The sequence below is a fragment of the Oryctolagus cuniculus genome, chromosome 21, assembly GCF_051225735.1.
Source record: "Oryctolagus cuniculus isolate XC-2025 breed Fujian yellow rabbit chromosome 21, ASM5122573v1, whole genome shotgun sequence".
NCBI lineage: Eukaryota > Metazoa > Chordata > Mammalia > Lagomorpha > Leporidae > Oryctolagus > Oryctolagus cuniculus.
In genome coordinates this window covers 9440232-9466109 of record NC_142887.1, presented here as the reverse complement: position 1 = coordinate 9466109, position 25878 = coordinate 9440232, and the positions used below count along the sequence as shown (strand labels likewise).

General features: G+C 66.7%; 1 protein-coding gene across 39 annotated transcripts in view; it reads right to left on the bottom strand.

The window, feature by feature from the left end:
* Window positions 1-25878, bottom strand: part of NCOR2 (nuclear receptor corepressor 2) — a 160757-nt gene that overhangs the window by 52211 nt on the left and 82668 nt on the right. For 33 of the 39 annotated variants that reach the window (XM_070066061.2, XM_070066057.2, XM_070066071.2 and 30 more), the window contains 7 exons: window positions 25510-25562; window positions 18565-18631; window positions 13404-13576; window positions 13239-13332; window positions 11104-11282; window positions 8190-8244; window positions 6455-6553 (listed from right to left, as the gene is read on the bottom strand). In XM_070066061.2, the coding sequence (XP_069922162.2) occupies window positions 6455-6553; window positions 8190-8244; window positions 11104-11282; window positions 13239-13332; window positions 13404-13576; window positions 18565-18631; window positions 25510-25562 (720 nt within the window). The remainder of the gene's footprint in view (window positions 1-6454; window positions 6554-8189; window positions 8245-11103; window positions 11283-13238; window positions 13333-13403; window positions 13577-18564; window positions 18632-25509; window positions 25563-25878) is intronic. The other 6 variants (XM_089323504.1, XM_070066065.2, XM_070066068.2 and 3 more) reach the window with 1 other exon arrangement.

Below are 25878 nucleotides of genomic sequence, written 5' to 3'. Positions count from 1 at the left end.
CACCTTGGAAGCTGGCCACGAGTGCAAACTGGGGGGGGGGGCTCAATGTGGAACTCAGGACCAAGCAGAGGTGCAGGCCCTCCAGGTGCCTCCCCCCACGGCCAGCACCCGCGGTCTTGAGGCCCCCTCCACCCGGAGCCTCGGCAGGGCGGGCGGAGCCTGGACGAGCACACCACGGACATCCCTTCCCACTGCAGCCGGGGCTTCCTGCTGCCACTGGCACTCGGGTGTGTGTTCACACCGCAGCCGCTGGCGCCGGCAGCACACTGGGGTCCACCCCATGCCAGAGCCCTGCTGTGAGACACGTGTGCCAGCACACTCGAGCCACTCGCAACACACGGCGCAGACCCCGTCCTGCGCCTGGAACACAATCCGTGTGAGGGAGCCCCTGCCTGCCTCATCCACCTCCCCTCATCTGCGCTGCCCGGTTCCCTGGACGATGCCACCTTTGCTCCTGGCCCAGGGCTTCCAGGCTTGCTGTGGCCCAGCCTGTGTGCCCCTGCCCCAGCTCCGCCTCGCTGGCTCCTTCTCACGGCTCAGCTCTGAGCCCCAGTGGCACCTCATGGAAGCCCTCTGTCGGCTCTCCAACACCACCCCGGAGACCGCCCCTCCTGACTCTAGCCCACCTGCATGTGGTCTGTGTCCCCACAGGAGGGCCAGCTGCACGCTCACTGGAGAATCAGCCCAGTGACATCAGCGTGCAGGCACAGTGTGACAAAACACTCTCAAACCTGGCCCAAGGACACGACCCTGCTGTGGGCCAGCACCCACGGCTGGGATGTCCCAACTCCACGCCAACCTGCAGGCAACCCACCCCCGCCCTCCCCTCCCCTCCCGCGCCTCGGAAGCGGGCCTCCGTGGAGGGCGCTGGGGGCCCCACAAAGGCCCCCGTTCCCTTCTCTTCTAAACCAGCAGCCTGGCTTGCTCCACCCCGGGGGCCCCCCATCTCTGGCACCCCCACCAGGCCTCCAGCCCCAAGAACCAAGAACACCATCCCCAAAATGTATTGGTGGGCTGTGGGCCTGGGGGACCTCTGCTCCCCTTTTCTCCAACCCCATGCACCCCCACAGGGGACAGCCAGCTGCTTCTGGAGGACTTGGGCCACCTGGGCAAGCCGGCAGGAGCCCAGGCCGGGGGCCCAGCCCTGCCCCGAGACACAAGCATGTGCCCGGCGGACACGCAAATCTCGCCCAGCTGTCAGGGGCTTCGTGGGCCGAGCAGGTCGGCCAGGCCCTAGAAGCAGCGCCAACCACACACAGCCCCCCCACTGAGCTTGGCTGCCACCCGCAAACCAGTCCTCCCGGTCACACTGCTTCCCGAGCAAGCCAGCAGGGTGCCCTGGCAACGGGAACAAGGTCACCCGTCCCTCGGCAGGGAGCTGGGAGAACCGGAGAGGTGGAAGCGGCAGGGCGGGGAGAGGGTGACAGACACGGAGAACGGACAGGGGAAGGGGGGGGGCAGGAGACAGACGGGGGGTGAGGAGGAAAAGCGGGACACGGAGCGAGACGAGGAGAGGAAGGCAGAGACAGCACCAAGAGACAGCACCGGGGAGAGACCGAGCCAGAGGGAGGCGGCAGGCTGGGCTGGCAGCCTGGGCAGAGCAGAGCCCTGGCTGAGAGAGGGACGGGGGCCCAGACACGGCCACGAGCTCTGAGCGCGGGCCTGCGGGCAGGCAGGAGCGGGACAGCGGGGTCTCCACCCGGGGGAGGGGCAGCCTGGACAGTGGGGGAGGACAGCCTTGCCCGTCTCCTGTCGCGTCTCTGGGAAGGGACAGCGGCCCTGCTCCGTCCTCAACCTCCTGGTGGCCCTGGGGGCTGCATGAGGAGCGCTCAGCTCCAGGGACACACCCCCTTGGCCACTGGGCACCTTCATCACTGCCCCTCGACCATGGCCACGTCCCGCCCCTCTCGGCTCCGGCTCCCTGGCGGTGTGCACGGTTAAGCTGCTCACTGTCCTCGCATTCCTGGCCCCGGTGTTGTAATCCAGCGGGAAAACATGGTCCTTCAGTTGCTGAATCACGAGCTGTAAGCCACTGGGCTGTCACCAGCAACCAGCCCGCACCCTGCGCCTGTGATTCACCCCAGGTAGCCGGCGCAGGGGCCGGGAGGTGCTCGGGCTGCAGCCCAGCCTGGAAGCACACCGGTGTGAGGTGCTGGCACCCCAAACGTCCCCGCCTGTGTGACCCACGGCTGGAATACACAGAAGCTTCTAGAAGGCATTAAGTCATCACCCAGGGGACTGCCCCTGCAGGTGACCAGGGCATGTCCCTTCCTCCCTGTGGGCCCTAGGGCCAGGCACCTGCAAGACAGGTGCTGGAGGGCCCTGTTCTCTGGGGAGCCGGAGCAGGGGCCGCCTCCACGGGCTACCCCAGAGACTTCATAACCAGCCGGGAACCACCCACGCATTTACAACGCCACCACCGAGACGCTGCGTCCCACGAGAGTGCCTGGGTTCAGGTTCCAGCTCCACTCCCAATTCAACTTCTGGCTAACGCACACGTGGGAGGCAGCAGGTGAGGCCACCCACAGGGGCAACCCAGACCGAGTTCTGGGCTCCTGGCTGCAGCCCGGCCCGCTCCTGTCCATGGCAGGCATTTGGAAAGTGAACCAGTGGATGGGAACCCTCTCTGCTTTTCAAATACATAGAAATTTTACATAAGGAAATGTTGAACAACCCAGCAGCCGTGCCCAGGGCACACAGTGTGGGGTGACGGGGTCGGGAAGGGCTATGCAGCCACCGTGTGCAGGTGGGAGGCCCTGAGCAGCGCGTGCCATCCTGTGTGCCCATGGGGCGGCTGGGCACTGGGGCAGCACCAAGCGCACGGCCTCCCTGGGAGCAGGGGCCCTGACCGGGCTCAGAGCTGCCCGCTGGCCCTGCCCAGGCGGAGCCCCCGCACGGCAGCCTGCGCGGTGGAGCCGCGCCTCAGGGCCCAGCCCCCCGAGGGCCACCCGGCAAGGAGGCTCCGAGAACGGTCCCCGAGCAGTGCGGGCAGCTTGTGAGGAACGCGGGGTCTCAGTCCCGGCCCTGCTGAGCGGCACGGGCCGCAGCCCAGCGATCTGGGGCCCGGTGGTCCGGCCCGGCCCGGCCCTGGGGCACACGCAGCAGGCCTAAAGCAGCTGGCAGAGTCTGAGCTCGGAGAAGGGCTGTCCCGATGTCTCTGGAGAGCCACTGTCCCCGCCAGCCCCATGGGCTCCCCCTCCTCATGCCCACAGCAATCCCAGGAGCCAGGAACACCAGCATAGTGCCGGTGACAAGCGGCCCCCGGGGCCTGCATCATCTACCAGTGGACGAGGGAGCACCATGCCTGGAAGTCCCACCTGGCGTCCACCTTCCAGCTCTGCATGGGGCAGTTGGGGCGTGGGCACCGGGGCCACTTCTCTGAAAGATGACAGGCGATCCGCCTCGGAGCGGTGACGGCTGGCAGCCCTGGGCGACAGCAGCTGCTCCGTGCCCGCCCAGGATAAACACACACACACTGCACAAGCCACAGGCACCTCCTGCGGCAGGCTGGGGGCACCTTGGAGAAACGGGGTGGGGGGGCGCCAGAGCAGCCTGGGCCCTGCTGGTGAGCGGAGCGGCCACTGGTGGCTGCCCTGAGCAACGGCGTGGCCCCGAGCCACGGGACCTGTGCCAGGACCACAGGCACCGCAGCCTCTCTGCGGCCACCCACAGCAGCCTCCGGCCACCCGGGAGTAGGGGCGTGCAGGGAGACAGGGCGAAGGCGAGGAGGAGAGGAGGAGGCACAGCCGTCAGGGGATCCCGGGACACGGCGGCAGCAGGGAGCCAGGCAGAGCGGACAGCCAGGGCCGGGGCATCTCGGGGAGAGCACAGACACAGGCCAGAGCCGGGCGGCCCCACAGCACCACATCCGTCCCTGCAGAAGGGCGGGCCCTCACGGGGACCCCACCGGCCCAGCCTGACCAGCACAGCCCAGTAGAGCCCAAAGCAACCCCCACGGGGCCTGCAAAGAGGACTTGGGCTGGATTCACAGCCAGTGTTACCCACGGGGCCACATGACTGAGGGCCTGTGCCTCAGTTTCCCCCTGGGAAGCACTTCCCACACAAAGCTGCAGAATGAGCAAGCACCAGGCCCTCAGCACGGGGCGCTGGGGGCCCGTCAGCCAGCCCAGGACTGTCACGGCTGCCGCCGTCGCCATCATCCTCACACTGAGGGCCAGGCACGCCTGGAACCCTCCCTCACCCCCCTACTCCAGACCCCTGCTGGGCCTCGTAACCAAACCAGAGCTCCAGGGAGGCAGCGAGGACCGGGCCTGTTCCCCAGAAAATGAACACCTGGGGAGCTGAGCCAGCGTCCAGCGGGCAGGTGGCTGGCCACGAGGAGGGAGCCAGAGGCCCCTCCTGGCGGCTGCAGCCCACCTGAGGTGACCCTGTCATCCACTGCCTCGGCGCTGCCTCGCAGAGGTGGTGCCGGGAGAGGGGGGCACGGGCCACCGACCCAGGGCAGCTGCGAGGCGGGGGCAGGGCAGGCCCATGAATGCACGCTATGCCCAGTCCCGGGCTGCTGGGGGTGGACCGAGAGAGCATGGGTCGGAGAAAGGGACAAGCCTCAGGCAGAGGGAACCCATCCCCACGGGGGCCCTGGGGCCCGGGGGCCAGGGAGTGGGCCCAGCCTGCCTGGCCTTCCTCACGCCCCCGGGAGCATCACGGCTGGGGAATGCCCTGCTCCTCCGCTGTGTGCAGCTCAGCCCAGCACTGGCGTCGCTCTAGGGGCCCAGTGGAAACCTCCGTGCAGGGCAGGGCCTGGCCACTGGGCGCCCCTGTGGCAGCCCTGGCTGCTGGGAGAAGGCAGGAGCCCGAGAACGCCCTGTCTCCCAGCGCGAGGTGGGGCACCCGCCCTGCCTGCCCGAGGGGCAGAGCTCCAACACGGCAGCTCCCCTCCCTTCCAGGCGCCCCTCCTGGGATGCCGCGGAAGCCCCCACCCGCCCCAGAGGGAGCTCTGCAGGTCTCAGACTCGGAGGCGGGCACACCCTCCTGTGCTTTGGAACGCTGGCCTGGCCTCTGTCCCCAGTCACCTGACCCCTGCTGGGTTCCACACATGGCACACGTGGCTCCCGGCACGCCGTCAGGACACGTGGGCCCTTCCGTCTCCAGCAGCCCCAGGCCAGCCACCCGGGTAGGCTCCCTACAGAGGCTGCACAAGGGGCACCGGGAGAAGCAGCCGTGCCCAGCCAATGCCTGCCGACTCCACCACAGTCAGATCCCCGCCATCGCGCCAGTCCCCCCACCCCAGCACGCAGCCACTCTGCCTCTCGGGCCAGAAAACTCCAACACCCTAGGATTTCTAGAACAACACAGCTGGGTCTGGAACGGCACAGCTCGGTGCCACGGAGCCTGGGGGCCAGGCTGGCCAGAAAGACCCTGTCCACATACCCGGTCGGCTGCTGAGCCACCCCCCACCCACGGGGAACGGCACTTCAGCCGGCACCCAGGTTGCAGCGAGGGTGGCCCGGACGTGCCTTCCTAATTCTGCTTCTATAGGGTGGGCACACGGCGGCCACTCAAGAGGGCCCTGGGCTGACCCTGGGGGTTGGGGGTCCTGAGCTCTGAGGCTGGAGGACAGCAGTGCCGGGCATCCCACAGAGGAAAACCCGGGTGGGGGGGGGGGGCCTTCCATCCGGCCGTGCCACACTGGCCTTCGGCCCTGTCCCCTGGGCTCCCCCGGGCCATGGCCCCAGGGAACAAATACTCCCCCTGACTGGAGTGCAGCACCAAGGCCCCACAGGGTCCAGCCCGCCCGCCTCTCCCCAGCCATGACCCCAGCACCCAGAGAAGCAAACGCAGCCCACCTCCACCCGAGACCCCGGGGAGCCGGCCGCCCCTCTTGCTGTGCACGGAGGGTCTTCTCCTCTAGCTCAGAGATCAGAAAATCCGTTCTATAAAGTGCCAGAGAGCAAACACGGCGGGCGTTGCCGACCATCGGCTTCCGTTCCAATGGCTGCGACGGCACAGAAGCCGCCAGGGGGATGTCCACGCGTGGCGTGGCTGTGTGCCAATAAAGCTTTATTCGCAAAAGCAGGCGATGGGCCAGACGCGGCCTGCGAACAGCGGTTCGCCGACTCCAGCTCCCACGGACACCACCCTCAGGCTCACTCTGGGCAGCGACAGCCCAGAGACAGCGGGTCAAAGGGCAGGCTATTTTTCTCTCTCTGTAGCCGCAAAGATAAACACACAAAACTACTCAAGTGTGCGAGATGTGAAGCCCGCAGGCCACCCCAGGTGGTCCCAGGAAGCAGGTGTGGGAACGCGGCCTTCTGACCGCGGGGACCATGGCGCACACAGCCAGGAGCCTGGAATTTTCCAAGCCAAGAACAGCAGCAGCCACGGCCCGCTCTGCGCCACTGGAGTGGGGAGAGGTCTCCACGGGCCCAGGGACGCCAGCACGTGGGCGTGGCTGCACACCCAGGACAGCCCCGCCACGGCGCGCGCCTCTCACCTGGCTCTTGCCCCGGCGCCGATAGCTCCGCCTCACCAGGCTCTTGTAGTTCTCGTTCTTCTTGGTCAAGTAGTAATACAGCACGCACTCGGCCACCGTCTGCGGACGCAGCAGGAGGAGGGGCTGACGCACAAGTGGGCGGCGTCACAGCAGCAGACCGCAGGCCGGCGACCCCGGGCCGGCCACCCAACCTCACGGGGAGGGGCAGCTCACGGCACAGGCTTCAGAGGACCCTGAAGCTCAGGGGAGCAGTGCCGGGGTGGACGTGAGGCCGTAACAGCGCCACCCGCTGTGACCGCGGCCGGGCAGGCTCCGCCTTCCCCGCTCCTGGGTCTGGGGCTCCCTGCACCACCCCTTCCCAGCTCCACGCATCGGCGTGGCGGCACCCCCGCCTCTCCCCTCTCCCCTGCCCTGGTCTTGCCCGTGTGGGTCAGGGTCGGAAGCCCGCTGCCTCCTCGCCCAAGCAGGGCCAGGAGGGGGCATCCGCGGAAAGCCAGGCCCGGTGCCCCTACCCACGTGGAGGAGCCTGGCTGGGTGCCCGAGCCAGTGCCGAGCCGAGAGCACCTTGGAGCAGCTTCCGTGACGCCTGCTGGGTGCAGGGCTCCTGGACACACCTGGAGCAGAGGCGGCTCCCAGGCGAGGCTGCCCACGAGTGCGCCCACAAGGCAGCTAGGCACACCACCGGGCAATCAGACGCCCACAGCTGCAAGTGGCTCCATGTGGGTGACTGACTTCTTCCCAGCTGCCTGGGACAGGCTGACCCCACGTGGTAGCTGCCCCCATGGACAAGGTCAGAGCAGCCAGTTCGGCCAGCTCCCCTGACACCAGCCGGGCTCACTGCCACCAGTCCCCAAGGGAGGGCACCTCCTGCCCAGACCTTCTGGAAGCCCTGCGGGGGTCTCAGCCTGGGCCCCCGGGTCCCCAGGGCGCGTTCCCCAGGACAGAGACCTCGGGTCCCCTGGCGCCTGCACGGGAGTCCTACCCGAGCCTGGGCCACCACCTGCCAGATGCTGTCACACTGCCAAGCAGGGACCGTTTCCAGGACCGAGAGACGCTCGGGGCTCAACTCAGCAAAGGGAGCCGCTGAGAACAACTGTGACCCTTCAACGTCACTGCTGTGGACAGGGCCGGGAGTGGGTGTGCCCCACCACCCCGAGGAAGGCCACTGTCCCTCCCCACGACGATGCCGGGGTGCCATGGTCCCCTGCACATGCAGCTCCCTGCAGCCCAGGGAGCCATCTGCCAGTGACAGTGAGCACCCACTGGGGACGCTTTGTGTCAGTTCTCCTGGGGCAGGCGCGGGGCAAGGCAGGGTCCGGAGGGCGGCGGCTTGGCCTCAAGGCTGGCGCGGCACTGGGAGCGCTGTAAAACACACAGTGGCCGGCAGCAGGACAAGAGGACACCAGGCCCCGGGCAGCGCTGCCACTGCAGCCTGCAAGGCCCCGGCTGGGACACCAGGCACAGCACCATGGCCAGAATCCACGGGTTCTCAAGGACACACGCGGCCACCATGGAGCAGCCGGCAGGAGCCCCGGGAGGCCTGTCCACGCCACGCTCGGCTGCCGAGGCGCCCCCTGTGGGCCTGCACATCTTCTCCCAGACAAGAGGGGAGGGAGGAGGGCTGGCAGCCAGAGGCATGGGCGGGGGGGGGCCTCCACCCCCAGCCCCAGTGGCTGCCACAGACGTGGGCGTCAAAGGGACCCTGGGCGGCACAGGGCGGCGGCCGGCGGCTCACCTTCCTCTCCAGGAACGAGGCGATCAGGCCGAAGTTCTTAGGATGCTGCATGAACCTGCGGGATGAGACGGGCGGGCGTGAGGCCGGGCCGCGGGGGCTCCTCTGCTGGGCGCCGGCCATCTCCACCAGCCGGCCGGCCGGGCAGCGCCCCGCGGGGAGCAGTGAGGCCCAGGGGGTGTGGGAAGGGCCGGGCGGGCGGGGTGGGGGGAGAGGACCCGGGGCTGAGAGAGGGCGTTCCCCGGGGTGAGTCACTGGCGAGAGCGTCTCGAAAATGAGTTTGTTTGTCCTGCTGAGGGCGGCTTCCAGGAAAAATGAGGACACAGCCGGCAGCTCGGCCGGGCCCCCTTCTAAGATCTGCTTTTATTTCTCTCTCCAGCTGGGTCTGGGAAGCTGAGCCTCGGCCGGCCCCCACGGGCCCCCACCAAGAGGTCGCGGAGAGCTGGGGCAGAGGCAGAGTGCCCGCGGGCAGCCAGGAGGAACCGGCCAGCCAGGCGGGCGGCAGGGATGGCCCTCAGCCGGAAGGGGTGGCGGGAGCTGGCGACGGGCCACGGGCTTCCTGCGAAGCCAGGAGAATCGCTGGGAAACCACGCGGTGCGGCTGAAATGTCAGGGCAGAGGAGCAGGCTGACGGCAGGCAGGGGCGGGGATGTGGGTCAAGGCCTGCTCAGGCCTGGGGGTGCCGGGCGGAGGCCCAGGCCCAGGCGTCCCCACAACGCGCCACCACCACGACCTCCACCTCCCGGCCTTCCTCGGGGACGAGCCGCAGGGTCAAGGGCCCTGCCTGTGCTGCAGGTGGCTGGGCAGGAGGCCCGCGGGCGCCGCCCTGCCCCGGTCAGACACAGAGCCGCTGGAACAGCCTTTTCCCTCTCTTCCCAGAGGAAGCAGCAAGCACAGGGCGGCTGCGCTGGCCCAGCTGGGGCCACCCCGAGCGGCTCCTCCCCAGCCCCAGGCAGGGATGGGCCCCAAAGCAAGCAAGAACCACATGTGGGAATCGGTCCCAGCTCACCTGGGCCCCTGCCCGCATCCACTGGAGACCAACTCCATGGAGTACCCGCGCCTGCCCCGAACACACACACACACACACACACACACACCCCGCCCTCAGCCTAACGCCACATCCTCAACAGGTGCGCTGGAGCCGACGCCAGTCATCTGGGCAGGACCTGCAGTGCGTGGGAGGGCCGGGGGTCACACAAAACACAGCCGTGCAGCCCTGATCCGGATCCACGAAATCCGCAACGCTCCCCAAACGCTAAGCTTCCTCATCGCCGTGAAAACGCCACACCTGCCTTCCCAGGGTCACAAAACACCACACAAAACCAGCTGCCTCTGGGCTGCGCGTGGACCCCGTCCGTGAAACATGTGGATTTCATGCCGGGCAGGGGTCCACCCCCTGGGGACCCTGCGCGTGTGCAAATACTCCACTGTCGGAGAAAACCGGAAACCCAAAGCATGCTGGCCCCCAGATTTCAGACCAGGGGCCTCAGCCTGCACCGGGCCACTCCGCACAGGGACCGGAGCAGCCGCAGCTCTCGGCAGATGTGAGTGTCGGGCGGAGGGTGTTCCCTCTGGGATACCAAGGGACAGCCGTGTGGCTGTGCCCATTTCACAGGCGAGGATGCTGAGGCTCAGAGGGGGGACTGAGTGGTGCACATGTGGCTGATTCCCAACAGCCCTGAGACCTCCAACCGGAGCCACGCTCTTCAGCCGGCACACGCAGCCAGGCTGCAGCCACCCGGGACCCACACTGCACTGGCCCAGCCCAGGCAACACCCCCCACTGGCGGTTGCCAAGGTAACAGAGTGTCAAATCACCAGGCCTCCGGACAGCCGAAGCCGCAGAGAGCTCCCTAGAAGACATAGACTAAAACACTCGGCACACCAGCCAGTTCCCTGCCGCCTGCCGCAGTGGCCCGGTCACCGACCACCGCATCACCTCTCTGGGTGGGAACGGCGTGAGCGCACGTGTGTCCCTCACAAGGCCATCGGGGTCCCTGGGCAGCATCACCAGGCTGCACTCCCTGGCACTGGGCTGGGCGTGCCAGGGCTCGGGAGCCCAGGCCTCTCCCTCCCCGTGCACCTTGGAGATCCTATCAGAGGCCACTCTAAAAACTGCCCCTGCCCCCAGGACCGGCTCGGCGGCCACGCCAGCCTTGCTGGGGCCGAGCCCATCTGACCTGCCTGGGCTCCGACCCTGCAAGCTGCGGGACCAGGAGTCACTTCTAGGGGGAAGCCTTCCCGGGGGGGAGGGGTGTCAGTGCTCAGCTGGAGCTGGATGGGCCCCGGGCAGGGACCAGTACCAGCCCTGGCCTGCCCTGACACTGCGGCCTCTGTCCCTGCCCTGGTTTCCACCGTCTGTCCTCACTGGGGAGGTCTCCCAGCCTGCAGGTGGCCGTAACTATGGACCGCTCCCCCGCCAAACCGGGGCTCCTCGGTCCCCTGCACCCCGGCCAGGAGCAGCCCCTGCAGCCTCGCTTTTGAAAATCCAGTTCCGTTTTCTGCCCCGCCAAAGCTCATCCTCCCTTCCACCGTGGGCACGCTGTGTGGCTCTCCGGGCTGGCAGGACGGACAGAGGGACAAAAGCACAAGGTCCCAAAGGCACTGGTGCAAGGCTGGGCTTGGGGCCACTCCACAAGCTGCCACCTTCAAAGTCAAAAGCAAACCGGGCGCCGCGGGGGCCGCCTGCTCCGCCACTCTCGGCCCTGTCCCGCGTGGGGGCCACCTTGCACTTTGCACCGGGCTGAACGGCGCCCGCCTGAGACTCACACCCACACGCCTTATCTGGAAACGGGGCCCCGGAAGGCACGGCACGTGAAGAGGGCGGCAGAGGCCGGCCAGCAGCCGCCGAGGGCCCGGGCCGCGCCCGCACCCCGACTCCGGACCCCCGCGCCTCCGCCCCGGCCGCGGAGGACTCACTTCTCCCGGAAGGTGTCCTTCTCCTGCTCGCTCCACATGTTGGTGACTTGGCGGTCCTTGTACACCTTCATGGGGTCGTCCATGAGCCCGTTCATGTTGATGAACTTGATACGCTGCTGGTCGGCGTCGTACAGCATCGGCGGGATCACGGCCAGCTGGCGCATCTGCTTCTCCAGGTTCTGCGGGGACACGGAGAGGGCAGCAGGCAGGGCCGGGGGCCGGGGGCCGGGGGCCGGGGGCCGGGGGCGGCGTGGCGGGCACAGCCGTCGAGGGCCGGGCAGGAAAGAGCAGAGGTAAAGGGAAAGGGGAGAGCGACGAGCTTCACGCAGCATCAGCCGCAAGGGGGGCGCGCGGGGCCACGGCTGCAAACCCAGCCAGCAGGCGGGAAACACGTGGGGGCCTGGCCCGTGCACTGCCCGGTGGGGGGGCGGGGGGGCGGGCCTCAGTACAAACACGTGCACCCCAGCCCAGCCCCGGATCTGGATCCACCGTGGCCTTTGATAGCGCCCACCGGGCCCATCCTGCGGCCGGCAGGGGTGATGGCCACTGGCTCGGAGCACGTCATGACAACCACGAGAGGTTCTGCGCGGCCACGCAACCCCCCTTTCTGCAGTCACCCATCGCTGGAGGGCTCAGTGCGGCCAAGGTCGGCCACCTGCCACCCGCACCCAACTCCTTCACTCCACATCCAGTACCCCAGCCGGGCGCAGAGCCTCACCAGGGCCCTGGGCTCACCACGTGCCCGCAGTCCCCAGTGCCTGGCCTCTGACCTTCCCGGGCTGCCCCAAGAGATGCAGGAACAGCGGCAGCCCAGGCCCGGCCGCAGCAGACGGCCCCACGGGCCCCCGCCCTCCCCTCGCAGGCACTGCCTGCCGCCCAGGCTTGTCCACACTGGGCACGTGCTCGCACACCGGAAGTGCCCAGGACAGCGTCTCCCCCTGCCCTGCCCCTCCTCCACATTCTCCAGGGAACCTCAGGGCCCCCACCCTCCTGCAGCCCACACCCCGCTCCCTCCACGCAGCTGGGACCCGCAGGGGGGCCTGTGCGCTGGCATGCGTGTGACAATCAGCCTGGAATGCACGGGGGGGCGCTGCCCTCCTCCTGCTGCCAGTGCCAAGGAGGCCCCGCCGGCACCCCTGCAGAACCCCACGAAGCCACAGCATCAGCGGGACACGCGGCCAAGGGCAGGGCCAGGGCTGGCGGCTGTGGGCCGTGGTCTCTGCTGCCTGGACGCAGTTCCACTTAACACATCTCAGGAAGTTCAAAAGTGAAAAAAAAAAAATTTTAAATAACCAGCAAGCCTGCTTCAGAGCCAGGCCCCTGCAACCTAAACTGGCCGCTCGCCCCGGCTCAGCACCAGCACGGGGAACGGCACCGTCCACCGGAAGTGCCGGGGCAGGGCCACCCCTCACCCCACAGTGCTTGGAGGTGCCTGGCACGAGGAAGGAGGTGGGCTTTAATTCTCTCTCACCTGGACCCCTCCCAATGTAAACAGCCAACCGTGTGCAGCTGAGCCAGCTGGACAGGGTCCTCACCGGGGGACCGTGGTAGCCGTGGTGCTGGGCGTGGGTGGCCCAACGCCACCCTGGGTGCCTGGCCCACAAGACCCAGGAGGGGGCAGGCTCAGGCCCGCCCCTTCCCCAGGAGTCTGTTTCTTGACATCGCTGGGCCCAGTGGCCCAGGCCAAGGTCCACCCTTGACTGAGCCCAAGGGAGGCTGGGGAGGTGTGGGGCGGGGGGGTACGGGGCCATGCTCGAGCTGGGAGGGACGAGGGTCCCGTGAGACGCACCCCTCCCGGGACGCTGAGGGGCTCAGTGTCCTCCGCTGGCCTCTGCAGGTGCCCCCAGCCCGCCAGGCTCTGGGCGCCAGGAGTGGAGCCTGGGACTGCTCTCTCGGGCACCCCTGCCCGCTGGCTCCCAGGAGGAAGAGCTGGGGGTGGAGCGAGGTGCGTGTGTGCCCCCGGCCCCCCTGCGGCTGTACCACTGGGGCCGGCGGGACAGCTGAGCCCCTGGGCTCGACCTGCCAGCCCACGTCCTCTCTGCACTCCACCCTGCGGGCCTGGAGACAGCTTCCCCGCACACCCTGGTCCCGGGTGAGCCCACAGAGCTCCCGCACTGCAGCGGCCGGGGACTCACCTCCTGCTCCGAGAGGCCGTCGATGATCTCAGAAACCTCGTGCTCGCTGCGGGCGGCCGCCATGGAGAGCCCGCTGCCCCGCTGGCCCACCCTGCTGGGGACCGAAGGACACACTCAGCACCGGAGCCCCCGCGGGCGCGGGCGCGGGGCCGGGCGCGCGCTCACCTCTGCATGCGCTCCTGCAGCTCGCGCTGCTTGCGGATCTCGGGGAACTGCTTCTCGTAGTACTCGCGCACCTTGCTCTCCTTGGCCCGCCGCCGCGGGTTGTTCTCGATGCGCTCCACCTTCTTCTCCCAGGCCTCCATGAGCTGGTCATAGCGCTGGCAGAACTTCTGCTCCTGCACCAGCGCGGGAAGCGGGGACGGCGCTCGGCACGGCTCCGGCCCGCGCACGCCGAGGCCCCGTGGGCAGACGACAGATACACATACACACGTGCACACACACACACACACACACCCATGGACACACACACACACGCACACGCACACCCATGGACACACACATACATACACACGCACCCATGGACACACACATACATACCCATGGACACACACATACACGCACACACCCACCCATGGACACACACATACATGCACACACACCCATGGACACACACATACATGCACACACACCCATGGACACACACATACATGCACACGCACGCACACCCATGGACACACACATACATGGACACACGCACCCATGGACACACACACACACGCACACGCACACCCATGGACACACACATACATACACACGCACCCATGGACACACACATACATACCCATGGACACACACATACACGCACACACCCACCCATGGACACACACATACATGCACACACACGCACACCCATGGACACACACATACATGGACACACGCACCCATGGACACACACACACATACACACACACACCCATGGATGCACACACGCACCTATGGACACACACACACATGCAGACACAAACCCATGGACACACACACATACATACACACACCCATGGACACACACACATACATACACACACACACCCATGGACACACACATACATGCACACACACCCATGGACACACACATACATGCACACACACGCACACCCATGGACACACACATACATGGACACACACACCCATGGACACACACACATGCACACACACATCCACGGACACACACACATACATACACACACACCCATGGACACACACATACATGCACACACACCCATGGACACACACACATACACGCACACGCACACCCATGGACACACACATGCATGCACACACCCATGGGCACACACATACATGCACACACACAACACCCATGGACACACACACACCCATGGACACACACATACATGCGCACACACACCCATACATGCAAACCCGCACACATACCCACAGACGGACATACACATACACACACACACATACATACACACATACCCATGGATGGACACACACATGCACACACACACACAGCCACAGATGGACATACACATGCACACACACACACACGAACAGACACACACAAACACACATACCCACGGACGGACATGCACGCACACATACCCACGGACAGACACACAGACACACTCCCATGGACACACACACACACACCCACGGACACTTACACATGTGCACATGTACACATACCCACGGACACACACATACACACACACACCCCCAATGTGGCAGCAAAGCCCACCGCCGCCAGGATTCTCAGCGGTCCTGGTCTCTGCCCCTCCTTCAAGTCTGACGCTCTGCCTTGCCCCCCACAACAGACCCCTCCAAGCCATCTGGGATGTTCAAGCCTCACCCCCACCCCCACCCTGCAGCCTTGACCTCCAGCCCAGGACCCCCCGCCCCAAGCAGGGACGCGGCAAAAGAGACTCCCTAGTAGAAGACGCGTGTGAGGAGGAGCCCTGGAAGGGGGGGGCGGGAACTCCTTCCTGTCTGGTGGGGAGGGAGGGACGGGGACTAGCTGGAAGGCGGGGCCTCTGCAGCCAGCGTCCCCACCGCCACACAAGCCCACACGAGCCCACGTGAGCTGGATGGATCCTAGGCAGGCGGCACCAAGTGCTCCTCACCCTCTCAGCTGCTCTGCATGACCGGAAGTCTTTCATTTTTTTTTTTAAAGATTTATTTATTTGAAAGGCAGGGTTATAGAGAGGCAGAGGCAGAGAGAGAGGTCTTCCATCTGCTGGTTCACGGCCCAGATGGCCGCAACGGCCGGAGCTGGGCTGATCTGAAGCCAGGAGCCAGGAGCTTCCTCCTGGTCTCCCGTGCAGGTGCAGGGCCCAAGCACTTGGGCCATCCTCCACTGCCTTCCCAGGCCACAGCAGAGAGCTGGACTGGAAGAGGGGCAGCCAGGACTCGAACCAGTGCCCATATGGGATGCCGGTGCTGCAGGCGGCCGCTTTACTTCCTACACCATGGCCAGCCCCACAACCGGAGGTCTTACAAGACAGACTTCAATTCAGGTCAGTCATCCAGAAGGCGCCGACTGGGGCGGGCATCTGGTGCGGCAGTGAAGTCACCACGGGGGATGCCCCCTCCCATCTCGGCGCCCGGTCCAAGTCCCAGCTCCTCCCCTTCCAGCCCAGCTTCCTGCTCAAGCTCCAGCACCGGGGCCTGCACCCACGTGGGAGACCTGGACGGAGGCCTGGCCCAGCCCCGGCTGTTGCGGGCATCTGGGGAGTGAACCAGCAGGTGGAAGCTCTCCCTCTTTGTCACAAATAAAAATTTTAAAAACACATTTGTTTGTTGAGAAGAAACCAAGTGCCCCTCTGTGACCCCAGCACGAATGTGAATGTTTCCGGGGATCCGATCCCTATCTCTACCCCTTGCCTGTGACACTGTCCCCTGTGGCCCAAGCTGGCTCCAACCACAGGGCCTTTGCACCTGCTTGCTCCTCGGCCTGCCGCCCTGCCCATCACCTGACCCTGAGAGCCGGCCCTGCCCGGCTCCCCCACCCAGCAGCACCTGCCAGGCACAAGGCAGGTCCTCAATGACTATTTCTTAACTGTGTTTCTTAACTCCACGAGCCCGTCACCAGCCCCAGGGCCTCTGGTCACCACTATCATCTGCTCAACCTGGGGGCCCCGGGTGCTGCCGCCCAGCTGCGAGGCCCCGGCACGCAGTGGGAAGCTTCCCATCCCTCAACGCCCCCTCTCTGCAGCAGGGACCTCCTGCCCAGCCCTGCTCTGCTGTGCCCCAGCCCCACCCTGCTGTGCCCCAGCCCCGCCCTGCTGTGCCCCATGTGCCCTGCCCTGCTGCACCCCAGCCCCGCCCTGCTGCGCCCCAGCCCTGCCCTGCTGCGCCCCATGTGCCCTGTCCTGCTGCACCCCATGTGCCCTGCTGTACCCCATGTGCCCTGCCCTGCTGCGCCCCAGCCCCGCCCTGCTGTACCCCATGTGCCCTGCCCTGCTGTGCCCCAGCCCCGCCCTGCTGCGCCCCAGCCCTGCCCTGCTACGCCCCATGTGCCCTGCCCTGCTGTGCCCCATGTGCCCTGTCCTGCACCTCATGTGCCCTAGCCCCGCCCTGCTGTGCCCCAGCCCCGCCCTGCTGTGCCCCATGTGCCCTGTCCTGCGCCTCATGTGCCCTAGCCCCACCCTGCTGTGCCCCATGTGCCCTGTCCTGTGCCTCATGTGCCCTAGCCCCGCCCTGCTGTGCCCCAGCCCCGCCCTGCTGTGCCCCATGTGCCCTGTCCTGCGCCTCATGTGCCCTAGCCCCGCCCTGCTGTGCCCCATGTGCCGTGCTCCCGGCTGCCCTACAGCAGCCCTGCACTCCTTAGCAACCACGCGCTCTGCCCCAAGCCCACGGATGGGAAGGGCCTCTGCGCGAGCTCAGAGCACGGGCTCGGGAGGCTGGGGGCCTGGGTTCCGATCCTGACCCCACCACTTCCCAGCAGTGACCTGGGCTGTCACATAAGCTCTCTGTGCCTCAGTTTCCTCGACTGAACGGCCACTCACAGGGCCACCCGCACAGAAACGCTCAGAGGGAGCACGGGGGGCACCCAGCCGTGAGCTCCTACTGCGCACGTTCGAGTCCTTGCAGCCTCAGCAAGGGCCTGGCACACAGCAGGCGCCCAATGACTGCACAGCGTGGACAGGGCCTGAGCCTCAGCAACGGTCCTGCACACAGCAGGCGCCCAATGACTGCACGGCGTGGACAGGGCCTGAGCCTCAGCAAGGGCCTGGCACACAGCAGGCGCCCAATGACTGCACGGCGTGGACAGGGCCTGAGCCTCAGCAAGGGCCTTGTACACATCAGGCGCCCAATGACTGCACGGCGTGGACAGGGCCTGAGCCTCAGCAACGGTCCTACACACAGCAGGCGCCCAATGACTGCACAGCGTGGACAGGGCCTGAGCCTCAGCAAGGGCCTGGCGTACAGTAGGTGCCTAGTGACTGCAAGCAAATGTGCCCATTTCTGGGCAATCAGCACTTAGCCATCGCCTACTGTGTACCAGCAAGGTCCGTGCTCAGGACACACCAAGCAGGACCACCTCGGAGCCCCCGTCCCCCTAGCAGAGCCAAGCAAGGGCCGGGGCCTCCCCCGAGAGAAGCCCACATCTGTCCACAGAAACCTCTGGTGGCTCGGGCCTCGCCCGCGCCTACCCGAGGCCGAGATGGGCTGAACACAGCCAGGGTTCCCTGCAGGGCCCCCGGATGGGCAGCTGCCCCTGCCCTGGGGGCCGGTGTGAGGATGGGCGGCTATCTCTGGATCTAGTGGACACACACCTGCCCCAGAATCCCATGCATGTCCTCACACACGGGCTGGGCACAGCAGAGACGGGAGGACCTGAGCGAGCCACGCCTGAGCCCCGCCCCCCGGCCACTGTCCCCTCCCTGTCTGAGCCCGCTCCTGCTTCCCTGGCAGCGGAAGGCACCCCTTCTCCCACGAGTGAATGATGCACACGGCTCCCCAACCGCACTACACCTGCGGGCTGAGACACAGGACACGGGCACCATTTCCTGCTGGGACGCAGGCTCCGCCCGCCGACGCAGGCCAACGGGCCTCCTGGCTGCTCTCCATCTTCCTGGTCCACAAACGGAGCTCTCTGGGGCCCTGCCGCCTGGCTCACAGCCCCATGCCCCCTCGAAGCCCCTGCCAGTCCTCTGGCCCGTGCCCCCAGGCCTTCAGACCACGCGTGCTTTCCTCTGCTCCAACTGGAAAGGAGATGCTGGGCCCCCCACCCAGACCTCGCCGTGACAGCCTGCGCCATGCTGGCCTGGGGCAAACGTGGCCTCCATTCTGTCTCTGGACCTCCCGGGGACCCAGCCGCAGAGGGGCTGAGCAGCGAGTCCTGGGAGCCCCGACGTACCCATTGCTTCCGCGCGTGGTTCCTCCTTTTGAAGTACAGGATTAGCTTCTTCCGCATGGCCTGGTTTCTGCAGCAGAGCAGAGCAGAGGGCGGGTCAGCACCGCGCAGGGGCCAGCTCCCGCCGCCCCGGCTCTCCCTGTCCCTGCCCTCACTCTCCCTGCGTTCACCCCGCTACTGCTTCTCTGTGACCCACACCCTGCTGCCGTGCCTCCTCTGGCCCCCCAACATGTAGGCTGGGACCTTGGAAGCGCCGAGGGGCCTGTGGCTGCTGCCCCCGCCCAGCCCCCACGTGCACCCATACCCCATCCGTGTTACACGTCAGTGGCTGGGGGAGATGGCCACGCAGAAACACCTCAGCCTCAGGCCAGGAAAGCAGGTCTGAGCCCATGGTCCCGGTCCTGCACTGCGCAGAGCCAGGGTCTCAGGGCTGCGCGGGCGCCGTGAGAGCCACACGGTCAATCACGGGTCCACACACGGCGCCGGGGCAGTGGGCTCTCCGGGGGAAGACACGGGCACTCCGAGAGGGGCAGCATCGCAGGGAGGGGCAGAGAGGCCCAGGAGGCCGAAGGTGAGGGACACATGAGCCTGGGGAGGGACAGGGTCCAGAGGGAGGTGGCTCGAGACCCAGGGGCAGGAGAGCCGGGGCAGAGAGGCCACGGGGCCACCCCAGTCCCTCCCCCCCGACACAAAGCAGGGCCGCGACAGGCGTCCTGGGGCCTGCGCCCACCATCTGGGGCCTGCAGTGCCATCAGCTCCCGGCTCCCCCATTGCCAGTGCCCCAAACCCACAGAAAGCACGAAAATCGGGAGCCGGGAGCCACAGCCGCGCTGTGCGGGCTGCGGGCTCAGATCAGCAGCAGCGCCCTGGGCCTCCCCTTGCCCGGGGGCCCCCACCTTGAGGCTCTGCCACTCACATCAGCACGCGGCCAGCACAGCTGAGGGCCTGGGTCACGCAGGCGGGGCCCGGACCCCCGTGCTCCACAGAACGGCGTCTCCGAGCAAATCTCAGCTCTCCACGCCTCAGTTCCCCATCCAAAAAACCCACATCGTCACCCACTCGTCTCTGCCACTCAGGCCCTGGGTGCTGAGCTGGGCGCTGCGCTGGGGACACACCAGGGGCCGGACAGACCAAGCCCTGGCCCTCAGGGAGGCGCTGCTCACAGGGGCCATGCTGGCCATCGGCAACAGCTCTGGGTGCAGGGACCCAACTAGGGGTGTAGGGGAGAGAGACAGGGGAAGGAAAGAGGCTGGAGTTAGGGGAGGGGTGGGCTGGAGAAACTGGGGAGGGGGAAAGGCTGGAGAAAGCAAGGGGTGGTGGGCTGCAGAGACCAGGGGGTGGGCTGGAGAGACAGGGAGAGGGATGGAGAGATGGGGGCATGCTGCAGAGACCAGCGGTGGTGGGGGGAGGCTGGAAGATGGGGTGCCTAGAGAGACGGGGAGAACATTGGGTTGGGGAGCCTGGGGGAGGGGTGGAGAATCGAGCAGGGTGGGCTGCAGAGTGCCCAGCACTGGGGTCAGGTGCCGGGGCCTCCAGGAGACAGCCGGGAGCTGAGCTCCAGGACCCCAGGAGGGCCGCAGGGAGGGACCTGGATGCAGAGGGCGGCACAGCAAGTGCAAAGGCCCTGCGGCGGGACGGGCTCAGCACAGCTGCCAGGCAGACGTGCACACGCTGGCTCCACAAGCCACGTCAGCGAGGCCGACTGGGCAGGGCGGTGAGCGTGGACGCAGGACAGGGTTTGGACTTTCATGCAAAAGACAGGGAGCCGAGAGGGTGCAGATGCGGCGCTGGCAGCAGCGTGAGCGCGCTGGCTCGGCTCTCCACCGCGAGGTCTCCGTTTCTATGGCGGACTCCTGGACCCGGCCAGCAGCCCGCACGAGGAGCCCAGAGCCTCTCCAAGTAAAGAGCTGGAGAAACGCGGGGAGGCAAACACAGCCAAGGGACAGGAGCCGACCTGCAGCGCGCGCCTGTCGAGCTGGGACGGCCTGGGAGGCAGGATGGACGGCGCTCGTCCCGGATCGCGGACCAGAGTAACACGAGGCGCGCGTCCACGCTGATGTAAACAAACGACTGCACAAATCAATGGGGGAGGGGAAACGTCCCCCCAGGCCCAACGAAGAGATGCCCAGGGAACCCGGAGAGAAACCGCGGCTGCCGTGGCCGGGCCGCGCGCCGAGGGCGGCCGTGGAGATTGTAAGGAGACGGGGAGGCCGCACGGCCTCCAGGTACCTGACAGCACCCGAGTCACGGGGGCAGGGGAGGCGGCCCCAGCACAGCCTGCAAAGGGCTCCCCTCGGGCCTCCAGGAGGCTCAGTTCCGCTCTCCCCGCACCAGGGCCAGGGCCCAGGAGGGGTCCCCGGCAGACACAGCCACAGCCAGCGACTGGGTGGATGGCGCCATGCCCCAGGTACAGCCTTCTTCCCCAACGCCCCCACACACCCACCCCATCTCGCTGCACAAAACACCACCAGACCTCCGGGGCGGCCCCCAACAAGACCCTGACCAGCCTGACCCCACTCGAAATCCTGACAAACAAGACACGGCCACAGGCCAGGACACAGGGACTCGGCGCCACGTGGGAACCCAGGTGGCATCTTGGCTCGGGGAGCGGATGTTAGCAGAAAGCCTGGCAAACGCCAAGCACGCCTGCGGTTGGGCTGCTGTGTCGGGGGCGTCTCCTGGGCACGTAGGACGGCCGCAGGCTCCGCGGGAGTTTGCTGCACTCCGTTTGCAGCTCTCCAGACGTGCAGGGCAGAAACCCAAAACGCACGGTGAGGACAGATGCCATTCACTTCCGATGCCGCGGGCTCCTGCCGCCTACCCCACTAGGACTCACGTCACCCCCGGCCGCTCCAGGCGGGAGCTCACTGGGAAACAGGACCTTCAGCAAGGCAAGCGAGACAAGGCGGGCACGGGGACCTACAGAGGGGAAACCTCTGTAGGGTGGGCACTGGAGTCCGCCCTCGTCCCCGCTGGGAGGCGGCAGGTGACGGCTCGCATGCTTGGGCCCCGCCGCCCACAAGGATGGCCTTCCAGGCTCCTGGTTCTGCCGGGCCCAGCCTGGCTGTGGCAGGCATTTGGGGAGAGAACCAGTAGATGGAAGATCTATTTCTGTCTCTGTCTCTGCCTGCTTTCCAATTAAAAGGAAACACATAAAGAATTTTATCTAAAAAAAAAAATCTAGAAGGGAAATCTGGGGCACAGACTGGTGAGGACGGCGCCATGGGAAGTGGGGGGCGATGGGGACAGTGAGGCCGCGGCAATACGCGGACCGCCAGGAAAGCCGTGGACCCCGAGGCAGGTGAGCAGGGAGCGCCCTGGGGCCTGCCCAGCCCGGAATCCTGGCCCCGACCATCCGAGGACGCTGGGTCACCCAGTGTATGGCACGGGCAGCAGCCCCAGGAACGGCCCGGCACCTCAGTCTTCCACAAAAGGCCCACGCGGTCCGGCACCCACACAGTCCTGCCCGTGGCAGCCACTCACTGCCACGGGCAGCAACCACAGGGCGCAGATTCTCCCCGGCTGATCCGAGCTTCCTTCCAGAGCGAGCACGGTGCCTGGCACCCGGAGACCGCCTGCCACTGCCAAAGGGGACAGATGTCAGGTCCGCAGGCTGCAGCTGGCACCGGGCGCCGGCGCTGGCCAGCACCAGTGTTTGGACTGCAGTGCTTTCTAGAAAACCTGTACCCTTTGCCAGCACTTAAAGCCCAACTCCAGACTTCTCTCAAAACACCAGACGATCGGCCACCCCCTTCAGGGCCACAGGCTGGGATCTGAGGTCTGGACCACCCCCCAAGGGCCTGAGCTCTCGGTCACCACAGTCCCCACCACTCCCTACTCCAGCCCCTCGCTAACTTTCCTCCCCGCCCCTGGCGGCGTCCATCTGGGTCTGCAGCGCCCTCGACTCCTGGCTGAGGTCCGCTTGTTTAACATTCTCCTGGCAAACACTTTTGAGTGTTTATTTTGTTCCAAGCAGCGTTCTGGCAACAGAGATGCAAACAGCTTATTGTGGACGATATTCTGGCCGAGCTTTCTGTCCAGAAGTGTCGGCGAGGGCCCGGCAGGGGCCGGCAGAGCAGCAGTGGGAGGCACCGGGCGAGCGCGTGCACGGGGCGCTCCGGGGTCCTGCAGAACCAGGCTGTGACACAGCGCCTCCTGGCGGGATGCGCCGTCTTGCCATCCACACTGGGGCAGGACGAGGGGACAAGGACAGGAGCAGGTCCGCTGGGCCGGGGCGGGCTCTGTGACCCTGGGGAAGCGCCCTGGTGCCGCGGACCTCCTAGGCAGCACACAGGGGACCTGTGGACCACGGGCCCGGGTCCTGACTGGCCGCCGGCCGCCGGCCCACAGGAGTGCAGGGCTGGGCCTGGCCAGGGAGGCTGAGCTTATGGCCAGAACTGGCAGTGGCCCCAGGCCTGAGCCCCGGCCCCCTTCACGGGATCATGTTTGGGCTGCACAGGGCGCCGGGTGGGGGCCCACACCCGTCCCTCCCCGGGGCCCCGCAGCAGGTGCCCACACAGCGAGAGCCCAGGCGCCGGCAGCGAGCACAGGTGACTCCCACATGTCCTGCCACCCGCCACCCGCACCGCAGGAAGCCAGGCGTGAAATTAACTTTAGCTCCAGGGCCTGCGCGCAGACACAGAGAAATTAAAGTGACAGGCGAAGTCCCGGGGGAGGGACCACCCCCACCTCAGCGCAATCACAGCAGTGGCAGCAGAGCCCACGGAGCAGCCCGGGGACGCGAGCCGCCGACCCTGTCACAGCTGTCACACCGCACAGGCCACATGGTGTCCCCCACACACGGAGACATCAGGACAGCGCCGGCAGGCACAGACCTCATAAATACCTGTGGGACCACCGGCTCTGCAGCCCTGTGGGTCCCATCCCTTAGCCGCAAAGCCATGCGCACCTGCTCTGGGCCGGCCCTGGGCTCGGCACACGGGGGCAGACGGTGACTGCCAAATCCCCACGTACGCATTTCACACACTGGGACACTGGGAGCAAGCGACCTCCTACAAGGACTTGGGCAGAGCGATTCCAGGGCCACAACACAGTCTCGAAGACCAGAGCCCTCTGAGCCCAGCCCCAGGCCTCGCTGCCCCCGGCCCCAGCAGCGGCCACACTGGGGTGGCATGAATGGGGCATCCCCCACACACTTCAGAGACGTCTTCAGGCACCCAGCCTCCGGCCGCTCGCAACCCTGGCTGGTGTCCCCCAACCTGGCTGCCCTCGTCTTGGCTCCCCCTCCCACACAGCGACCCTGACCTCCCTGGTCCTCCCGGCCCTCGCCCTCCACACCTCACCCCCAGCAGCTCCTGCAGGGCCCTCCCCATAGCCCCTGCCCAGGTCCTCTCCCCGGGTGGCCGCTTGCGCCACCGCCTGCTGGAACAAGCCTCCCTCCCGGCCTCCGCGGCACAGCTAACTCACAATCCCAGCCTTCTAGCTGGTCCACGAGGTCCAGCCCACCCCGCCCTGGCCACACAGCCCCAGGCCTTCTGCACAGCCCGTTCCACCTGCTAGGCCGCGGCTGCCCTAGAGGCCCACACGGCTGCCGCTGCTCGGCCCGAGACTCCCCTCAGCCGCCCCTGCGCCGTCCCCACGCCTCGTGGAGACTTTGCAAGCGACTGAGCTGAGGACGACCACGCTGCCCCTCACGCCGAGGACCGGGCAGTTCAAGACACTCCCTTAGAGGTGTGCTGCTCCCCCACGCACTGGCCCACTTGCCGCAGAGCGAGCCGGGCTTACCCTAGGACACGACTCCTGGGATCCAGCACGGGGCAAACACCCCTCTGCGGGGAGGATTATGGGACGCAAGTGGTTCTGTGCTACCCCACCCAAGTCTGGTCCCATCTGCTGGACCCGCTGTCACCCATGTGGGTGTCTTACTCCACTCTCACTTGGACTCCGTGCTGTCTTATTTCTAGAGATCACTCACATTATTCCATTGAAAACACCACTCCCTTAAAGTGCTAGAACCCGCCTAGGATGTCGGGGGAGGGGCTGACGTGGACAGCATCCCACACAGGCCTCCCGCCCCATACCTGAGACCCCTTCCTGGCCGCAGCTGAGAACGGCAGTGCCACTGACCCCACAAGGCCTCTGTGGCAGGGGCTCGGGGCCCAAAAGCCCCTAGGCCAGTCTCCAGGTTGCCCTGGCCATCGCTGGGAGTGTGGCTGGGCCGGTCACCCACGCCTGTAGGGTCGGGTCACTCCCACTACAGCCCTGGGCCCTCACGGGGGGTTGGGAGCATGCACAGCAGCTGGGATCACCAGGCGGGCTGCACCGACCACTGACCACTGACCACCAAGCACTGCTCTTCCAGGAGCAGGCGAACGCCTGTGCCCTCAGTGACCGGCCCGGGACACTCGGACGGCGAACCAGCCTGGCTCCCGCTCACCTCCGCCCCGTGCACAGCCACGTGCTCCTCACGGGCCAACGTAGCCCCTCTGACCGCAGCTTCCTGTCTGACCACATGACGTCACACCCCTTCCACAGCCGAGCAGACCGCGCCCACTAATGCATCCCCGGAGAACACCAGCCCACTCCCGGCACCCCCCCACCCCCGCAGCGCCCCGTGCCTAGCACAGCCCTGGTGCCGGCCGCGGCACTTACCTCTCCTTCCCCTCCCAGTATCCGCGCGATGGGGACTCTTGTCCCTGGGATACATCGGCCTCTGGGCCTGTGTCAGGGCTGCTAGCTGCCCCAGCAGGGCTGTGTCCCCGTGTAGGTGTCCATGGGACCCCAGCACCTTGGCTGGCTCCCGTCCACCCGGTCGGGACGCGGATGCCCACGCTCCACCTCCCCAGCGCAATGTCTGTCTCCTGAAGCCTCACGGGACCACTCGCACCCCTGCACCCCTGCACCCGGTCTGCGGAGCCCCATCCCAGACCCTGCCTGGCCCAGAGCTCCCGCCCCACCCCCCAGCCCCACGGCGCCGCCAGCACTCACATTTTGATGTTCTCATGGTACTGCCGGGTGTCGGAGGGCTGGTTGTACAGTGGCTGCAGGGCGAGACAGAGAGGCATGTCAGAGCGGGCGGGAGCGTGGGCAGGGGCCAGGCAGCCCCAGCTGCGGGGCTCAAGGCCCAGGCACCAGGGCACATCTGCGGGGCTGAGCGTCGGGCTGCCCGCCAACCTCTGTGAGCAGGAACACGGGGCATTGTGTGGGCGCCGCCATGGTGGCTGCCCTGCGGGGTGCTGGGCAGTGCTGGCCTGGAAAGAGCCGCAGCCCACACTTCCCCCGGGGTCAACCCCAGCCACCGGATCTGTCTCGAGGCACCATGGAGACCCCCTGCCCTGCCCAAACCCTGTGAGGTGT